The 9098-nt window shown below is 37.9% G+C and overlaps 1 protein-coding gene and 1 pseudogene across 1 annotated transcript; both read left to right on the plus strand.

Moving 5' to 3' along the window:
- The first annotated feature begins 1782 nt into the window (after positions 1–1782).
- LOC106001437 (olfactory receptor 5L1-like) lies at positions 1783–2718 on the plus strand. The gene has a single exon (XM_013036529.1). The coding sequence runs from the start codon at positions 1783–1785 to the stop codon at positions 2716–2718; it is 936 nt and encodes a 311-aa protein (XP_012891983.1).
- Positions 2719–2781: 63 nt separating this feature from the next.
- Positions 2782–6738, plus strand: LOC106001438 (annotated as a pseudogene).
- Positions 6739–9098: the final 2360 nt, after the last annotated feature.

Below are 9098 nucleotides of genomic sequence, written 5' to 3' on the forward strand. Positions count from 1 at the left end.
AGCCATTTGACCTGAGATGAGGTGGACTCTCAGTGTGGTTTTGATTTGGATTTCTTTTATGACCAGAGGAGTTGAACATTTCTTCAGTGCATGCCTTCTTTCTAGGGGGATTCTGAAAGGGACTGGACAAGAGGTACCAGTCTGTTTCTGAGTCACCTCATTTGTAGAAGAGATTTAAAATTACTCATCTCAGTTTAGCTTCATAAAGATGGACTGTGTTTAAAGTGTTACTGAGAAGAGTCTTTGACACAAGGGCATAGCTCACACTTACTGAGCTACATCAGTAAGTGGAAGATTCATGACCTCCATTCCTTATAGAGTTGATTTTGAATGTGATTTCAGACCCTCCTGTCTTCCAGAAAGGGGCTGTTGACTATAGGACAAACAAATTTTATAAATGCCTTCATTTATTTCACCATGACAAAATAAATGTACTCTCAAAGCAATGCCCACACAGAATGCAGTATTTTTTGTTTGACTGTGAGATCTAGTTTAAATTGAACTAGCTTACAGTAATATTCACTACATAGTTTAGTTTTCCTCAGTTTTAATCCTAAAGTAGAAATAATTGTTGGCATCCCAGGAGAGAGTGGTTTTCTTGATAGCTCCTTGATGTCCCACAGAGATCAAGGATTGTTTTGAAATGCTTAAATGTCACGGGCCCCAGAGAGTCATCTTTCAAACATAAAGAACTGAAACATCTCCCAGAATAGCATCTTCCGGACAACTTGATGTCTTCTGCATAGGCTTGTGGTTTGAAGTTCCCCTATGGTTATCTTTGCAGAACACCTATGAATAGAATTTTCATGGTGCTGGAAGCATGAGCTATTTTCCTTATGGCTGACTTTTGCTGCATTCATAAAGAAATTGTAAAAGAGGTAATCATATGAGTTTATTTTTAAGTTGTGTTTTATCTGTTAATGGGAGAATGTACTCAGAAATGCCAGTCTGAACACTGTTAGACAAGATTCTGCTTCTTATGTAGAAAGGGATGGTTGAAATGATCAATAATTTAGTCTGCAGAATCACAAATCTCCCAAAAGCCATTAGTGTGACAGGAAAAACAGCAGAACCAATGGGGATACCTAAGCACTTTATGTGTCTTATTTCCCCTCTTCCTTTATCCAGTGTCATGAAGCCTGCATAGAGATTCTCCTGCCAGCAACCTCAAGAGTCTGGTGGCCATGAGAGGTCTCCAGAACTGCTTAGGGAGGAAGGTAAACATATGAACCATCTCTGTAGCATAAAGAAAAGGAGTTCCTCTGGATCTGTGCAAAGTTCTTTGATATGACTCTCTAAAGCAGGTTTCTCGCTGTGGCATTAGTGACCTTTTCACGCAGGTGATGTGTTATGTGGTGTGTTGTAGGCAGAGGGTAATGGAGGCAGACTGGCAGGTGCATTGTAAAAATTTTCCATAGCATCCTCCTTACTAGATGTAGTTTTCATAGAGCAATAAAGCAAATTAAATCACTATTGGAATTTGTTGCTTATAAACTCAATACCAACCTGGAAATCATGAAAAGAATGACCAAAATCCTACAAACTTTTGATAAGTAATGATTCTTGTGTAATCTCAGAGTCAAACTATGAATTTAAGCATTTCTAATGCACAATTCCATCTTTTATGATAAATCCCATGAAATATTTGCTATTTTTCTCCAGGTTATATTAAGCATACTATTGCTTCTGATATCTTTTCAAGAAAAGGGCCAGAATTAAATTTCAGATAATAAAATAGAGAGACTTTCAAATTATTTACCCAAATGCCTGTGAAGAGGATAAATGGGAAAAGGAAACTGTACCGCTGTGACGGAGTTTGTGCTTCTTGGATTATCAGACGCACCTGCTGGAAGAGTCCTTCTTACTTTGGTTTTCTTTGTGATCTATGGAGTCACAGTTCTGGCCAACCTGGGCATGGTTGCCTTGATTCAGGTCAGCATTCCACTTCATACTCCCATGTACTTTTTCCTCAGCCACTTGTCCTTTGTAGATTTCTGCTACTCTTCAATCATTGTGCCAAATATGCTGCCTAACACCCTTCAGGAGGACGGAGCCATCTCCTTTTTGGCATGCCATATACAGTTCTATTTGTTTTGCACCTGCGTGGTCACAGAGGTCTTCCTGCTGGCCATCATGGCCTATGACCGTTTTGTGGCCATCTGTAACCCTCTGCTGTATAGGGTCATCATGTCCCAGAAACTCTGTGTGGTGCTGGTGTGTGGCTGCTACCTCTGTGCGTCGGCATGCGCCCTGATTCACGTGTGCCTGGCCCTCAGGATCGCATCCTACAGGTCAAATGTGATCAATCATTTCTTCTGTGATCTACCCCCTCTCTTAAGTCTGGCTTGCTCTGATGTCACTGTCAATGAGTTAGTGCTGTTCATTGTGGCCACCTTCAATGAGACCATTAGCATCGTGGTGATCCTCACATCCTACCTGTTCATTCTGGTCACCATCCTGAGGATGCGCTCTGCCGAGGGGAGGTACAAGGCGTTTTCCACCTGTGCCTCTCACCTCACAGCCATCGTGGTCTTCCATGGGACAATCCTCTCCATTTATTGTGCACCTACATCAGAAAACAGCGGTGATGCTGAGAAAGTGGCCACGGTGTTCTACACTGTGGTGATTCCCATGCTGAACCCCCTGATATATAGCCTGAGGAATAAGGTTGTGAAAGAAGCCCTCAGGAAAGTTCTGAGGTCTAAAACAGGTGCTTAGGAAATAGCCAGGACTCTGAACTGCAAAGGAGAGAGAGTGGGAGCTCCCTGGTGTAGGACTAGAATGAGGAACAAAGTAGTTGTAAGTTTGTATTTCTATTTTTCTAGCCACTTCACTTTGCAAGCTTAAGATGAAATGTATTTCTAAATTCATAGTTCATTGTTTTTCCTAAAGGTGTAACCTTTTTTTCTTAAATGTTCAATGTTGTACACATATGATTATTGGCCCTATTAGGAAAGAGTGGTATTGACTAAGATGCACTGTATTCATAAGCTGATATGTTGAATGGAAAATTCCTTGCGTAACTCTTCAAAGATAATACAACATAACATAAAAAATATCAAGCAAAATACTGGGCTGAAGGAGATCTTCATATGCTAGAGGGCCAGCCTTACAAGCTAGCTAAGCAACCTAAACACAAGGCCCTGAATTCAAATCCTAGTAATAGTCTTCTTCCCCAAAATCACAGTGATAATCTTCTTTAATACAGTGTTTGTTAATACTGTTACAGGTTGCATTGGATGAAAAGAAATGAATAAAGAAAATAAAAGACAGATGTACTTATTTGGTGCAAATCCATCACAAGTTTAAAAGGAAGGGTAAAACCTTTTACTTTATTTTAGAATCTATGAAAGAAACTACAATTACTTTCATTTTTAAAATTTTTGTACTTCTTTAAAAATTTTTAGAATCTATGAAAGAAACTACAATTACTTTCATTTTTAAAATTTTTGTACTTCTTTAAAAATTTTTATTGTGATGGGCAGAGGAGTTGCATTTACATAGGTAATGAAATTAGTATTTTTTTAAGTGTCACCTCTTCCTTCATTTTCTCCCGGATTTTTCCCTCCTGACCCTACTCCCCCACAAATCTAATACTTCATTTTCAACATAGTGTCTAATGAATATCACTGCTGAATTAGTTCATTCTTTATCCCACCATTTCTGTGAACTCCATGCCTATAATCCTTGCTACTCTGGAGGCTGAGATCTGAGGATCATGTTTCAAAACTAGTCTGGGAAGAACAATCCTTGACACACTTTATCTAATTGATCACCAAAATGCCGGATGTTTGTGTGTGGCTCATTTGGTAGATCATTACTAGCCTTGACCAAGACTAACTTCAGGTCCTGACTTCAAGCCTCAGGACCTGTACCATAAAATAAATAAATAGTATAGCTGTATCCCTTTTCTACTGGTTCTTGTTCATTGTGTACTTTGTTTTCTCCTTTTGATTCTATTGTTTAGTGTCCAGTGTTGTTTGAACCTTGGATATCATTTCATCTCATAAAGATTTTCTCATAAAGAAAATTGTTGCAATTATCATACTAGCATTTTAGAAACATTGAATTTCACAAATGAAAACATAGACAAGACCCTTAGAACAATCACTTGAAGATACATAGCTCTTTATATGCCTCACTGACTTCTATTAATATAGACATTAAAAAATATAGTAGATAGCAGCATTTCTGAGTTGACTGTTCTCTGAATTTTCTTTACTTTTTCTCTGTATCCATGCTCACACTTTCATTTGTAGCAGATGGATTTGCAACTCCTGTCCCTGACCTTTGAATTCTAATGATCAACACCAATTCAAAAGAAAAGCATTCAATAACATATCAAAAGAGGAAATCACTTTAATCATATTGTTTGCTCTTCTATAGCACAGGATTTTACTCATTTCTTATGCTGCCAGAGATTAGCAATTATTTTACATAAGGGAGTGAGTCCCCAAAGGTTTCATTAACGTTATAAAGTCTCTTAGTTTGTGGTACACACAACTAACATCTTCAATTCTAGGAAGAAAAGTCTACACTTCAGGTTTGTTCAATAGAATTAGAAACTAGTCACTTAAAATGGAAAGAAAGTAATATATTTTCTTTGGAAAAATTATATCACAATATTCCTAAGTCATCAATGCAATGGTTAGGGAATGTTTGTAAGATCCCTTATATAGTGCATTTACTATTAAAAGTTGGTTTGTCTTTTCCTGGGAAATGTTTGAGAATTTAGAACAATTTTCTCTTTTATTCCAAACATTGGCCTGTAAGCCTATATGAAAAAATATATTAAAACTGATTAATTTTCACACCTAATTTTCACAGTTTCTCTGTGTGTCTCTGTCTCTATCTCTGTCTCTCTTTATCTTTCTCCCTTATACATACAAAAATTCTTCATAGCATCTATAATTACCTGCTAAAGGGTTTCTTATTTCCACGGTTACCCTAATTCTACACTTGATCACAAGGTGTATGATTTGCGTTATTCCTAGATTTCATTCCTCATTTTAGCTTAGAACATTGGATACAAAAATTTCAAGGGGACTTTTTTGGTCTATTTTACTTTTTACTTTTGCCTTATCTTTTTCTTTTTCTTCTCTAGGGGATAAGGAAGTTATGATTTCAACACTTTAATTCCTTTGCAGTTACTTATTTCAGATATTGAGGAACTATTATGTTATCTTTCTTTTCCAGACTATCTTCACTGCACTTTCATTGTAACATTAATGGATTCCCATATTCACTTCTTCAATCGGCTAAGGAAAACACAAAATATCTACTCCACTTCCATAAAGTGTATAAAGTCTGGCTTGGATAGGATTTTTTGTTCGATAAAATCTCCCCAATCAATACTTTAAGAAAACTTGGAAAGTCGGCACTTAGCTCCTTTTTTTTTTTTTAGTGTATTTATATGTCAGATTTGGAATTGAGTTGATGAAATATTCTGTGTGTGTGTGTGTGCATGTGTGTGTTGCATATACATTCTGTTTTCACATGGTTATACGTGTTCCTTCAATGGTTGGGTGTTCACTTGCTTGAATTAGTCACTTCCAAAATACAATTTCAAAAATCGTGGTCGTTGTCTCCCCTCCTTTGAGATACAGGAGAGTTAAGCAATGGTTGCCCTTCTTACCTTTGTGTCTATTGTTGTCACATTAAGTTTTAATTTTCCTCTTGCATTCTGAACCATTCCAAATTTACAGGGTCTTCATGGTCCACTAACCTTAAAGAAAATGTTTGTACTTCTTAAAATGGAATTGTAGAGAATTCTCCTTTAAACTTGGGTTATACATTTTTTCACTGACCTGATGTGTGGTGTGGCAATGGGTGAGGCATCACGGTGACAGACTTCATATTCCTGGGATTATCAGAGGCCACGGAACTCAGAGTTTTCCTCTCCTTGTTCTTCTTGCTTGTCTACAGAGTCACGGTTCTGGCTAACCTGGGCATGACTGCCCTGATTCAGGTCAACTCTCGCCTTCACACCCCCATGTACTTTCTCCTGGGCCACTTGTTCTTCGTGGATTTCAGCTACGCCTCTGTCATTGTGCCCAAAATGCTGGTGAACATATCCAGTGAAGACAAAGCCATTCCTGGGGTGTGTGGTGCAGTTTTATTTATTCTGCACATTTGTGATCACAAAGGTCTTCCTGCTGGCTGTGATGCCCTACAACCGCTTCGTGGCTGTCTGTAACCTTCTGTTGTACACAGTTGTTATGTCCCTGAGACTCCACACCGTGCTGGTTTCTGGGTGTTACCTCTATGCCTCTGTGTGTGCGCTGATTCATTTACACTTAGCTCTTCAGATCCCATCCTACCAGGCCAACGTGGTGAACCACTTCTGTGACCTGCCTACACTCCTGGATCTTGCTTGTGCGGAAGTCTCTATCAATGAGGTTCTAGTGTTCATTGTGGTCAATGTGAATGAGTCCGTTACAGTCATCATCATCCTCACCTCCTACTGGTTCCGGTCACCATCTTGAAGATGCTCTCAGCCAAGGGAAGACTCAAGGCTTTCTCCACCTGCGCCTCCCACCTCACAACCATCGTCGTCTTCCATGTCATTCCTCTCAATTTATTGCCAGTACACTTCTAACAATAATCAAGATACTGGCAGCGACTACCATGTTCTACACTGTGGTGATCCCCATGTTGAACGCCCGGATCTATAGCCTAAGGAGCAAAGACATGAAAGAAGCTCTCAGAAAAGTGATGGGATCCAAAATAATTTCTTAGACAAGGTTTTTCTAGCAGCACTTTGGACTATAAAGGGAATATGGTTATTTGACTGAGAATCTGGCTCAAATTTTGTAATTAAAAAAAAAGAGTTGGGTACAAGGTATGTAAGAATGGCTCTATTTACTTACTTTGAATTTGACTTTGATTTACCACAAAACCTTTGAGTGTTTTAAAATGTGTGTTGCCATGAATGTCTTTCTTAAACGTTTAGTGTTTTAAATTGATTTGGGTTCTTGGACTATGTTTAGGTCATTTTACATTCTCATAAGTGTAGTGAAGAATTCACTTAAGTCACAGAGTTTTCAGTACATTTTCTGTCAAGTAGGAGACTTTTACAGATTGAGATGGTCATATTTAACAGTAAAGAATAGTCTTTTGTATACAGTTAAGGCACACCAACAGAAATTCATATTTATGGACTTTTCATTGCTTTCATCAGGGTTTCTTTTATTACTTTATCAGACTGTGCAACATAAAATACGCTTTTGGGACTTCCTCTGCCATCTCCTTTGAAATACGCAATGTTAATAACTATTAATTCACATGAATCCAGACAGTGTGTTATGTTTCATGCAGAAAGGCACAGAATAAGCTATATAAATGACTATTTTCTTCAGTCTTTTCTTCTGTGTCTATGTGCCTGTCTCAATTCATCATTTTAATGATGCATCGTTTTAAACATGCATTAATCATGTTAGGAGCAGCCACATTTCTGACTTTATGACCATCTTTCATGTTTTCTTTCTTTAACTTCCTATCATCATACTCCATGTGCCATCCAAGAAATGGGGAAACATTTATTCCTAATGCTTGTAAGAAGAGTTGTAGCTTCTCTTTGTGTTCTTTCTGTGTCATATGTCCTCATATAAAAGTCCTTGTTTCTCATTTCTTTATATATACCAGAGCTAATGTAGATTGTGAAGATGATAATATTTACATTTGTTCTATTTATATTTTACAATTTTTTGTTTTGCTTTTGTTTTTGCTGGTCCTGTGCATTGACATGTTGAAGATGCAGTGCATTCCTGCTTTCATAAATGGAAAAATTTCAGTACATAGCCTAAAAAATTAAGAAAACTGAGAGAAGGAGTGGGTGGGGAAGGGTGATGAGAGGGTGAAATTGGTCAAGCCACGCGACATTCAGAAACCATGCAGCATTCAGAAACCACGCGGCATTCAGAAACTGCTTTGTTGAATAGCAACTTCTTTGTACAACTGCTTAAAGACAATAAAAAATATTCAATAAATAAATAATATATTAATTTGAAGAAGACTATTCTAATAGTTGTTTCCATATTTTATTTGAGTTAGGTCAAGTGAGAAAGAATGCAGTCCACTTTTCTAGCTCATCTACCATTTCTGCAAGCCCAACTCTGTCCCTCTGAGGCATTCCAAAGTTGTTCAAAAACACATGACGTCATTTCATTTTGCATTTAATCAGTTCCTCAGAGAAGCTGTATAATTCCCACAGGAATTGGGGGTGCTGGAGTTTGGGATCTTGAGATCTGAACTGAGATCAAATCCTCCTGGCAAGACATAAAAGCTTTTACTTCTGCTTAGAAGCCTCAGCTTTCCTTTCTTCTATGAACACACCAAAGGCCTTTCTATAATGGATTTTGACATAGATTACAGTGGATCATTGTTTGCTGTTTTTCTTTAAGTGTCACATTTTATTTTTTTGGTGGAGGTTAAACTGGCTCTGAAAATAGCAGAGAAAGAAGATCAAGGAGGAAAGGGCTTGATCTGGTAAGTGTTCTCACAGCCCTAGAATATCAGATCTGGATGGAATTTTAAGAAATAGCTTTACACCTAGGAGGCTAATATCTGACAAATAAATGTCAGAAATGAACATAACAACAAGTAAGAACATTGAACACGTTTTTCTTTTTTCCCTATTTCTATTTTGTTTGGTTTTACTTTGTTTTCTGCTACACTGGAATTCTAACATAAGGCCTCAAGCTTCCTAAGCTTACCATGTAAGCCAATCCCTCACTTTTTAAAATGCATCTTTAGTTATTTTTTTTTCAGATAGAGTCTATACTACTTGTCCAGGGTTGAACTGAGATAAGATGAACCTCCAAAACTCCACCTGTTAAGGAGCTGGGATTGTAGGCTTCTACAACATGGCCACCCTTGAACACACTCTTTCTTCTGATGCCCTATTGGGAAAGAGGAATTCTTTCTTCATGTGTGGTTTAGGAGATGCCACCCATGTCCAGCTCAAATGCTAAGGATAATCTCTTCCCTGAGGCTTCTGTGCCCCCAAGAAAAGCCCACAAAGGGACAGATGCTTCATGAATCAAAGGAGCTGAGCACATTACCATCATGTGGCATTTCTTTTTATGTTTAAATGTTGA

Source organism: Dipodomys ordii, unplaced genomic scaffold (genome assembly GCF_000151885.1).
Source record: "Dipodomys ordii isolate 6190 unplaced genomic scaffold, Dord_2.0 Scaffold298, whole genome shotgun sequence".
NCBI classification, from domain to species: Eukaryota; Metazoa; Chordata; class Mammalia; order Rodentia; family Heteromyidae; genus Dipodomys; species Dipodomys ordii.

Bases quoted from the DNA above. Each gene is read 5' to 3' on its own strand.
- LOC106001437 (XM_013036529.1), top strand. From the start codon at position 1,783: ATGGGAAAAGGAAACTGTACCGCTGTGACGGAGTTTGTGCTTCTTGGA.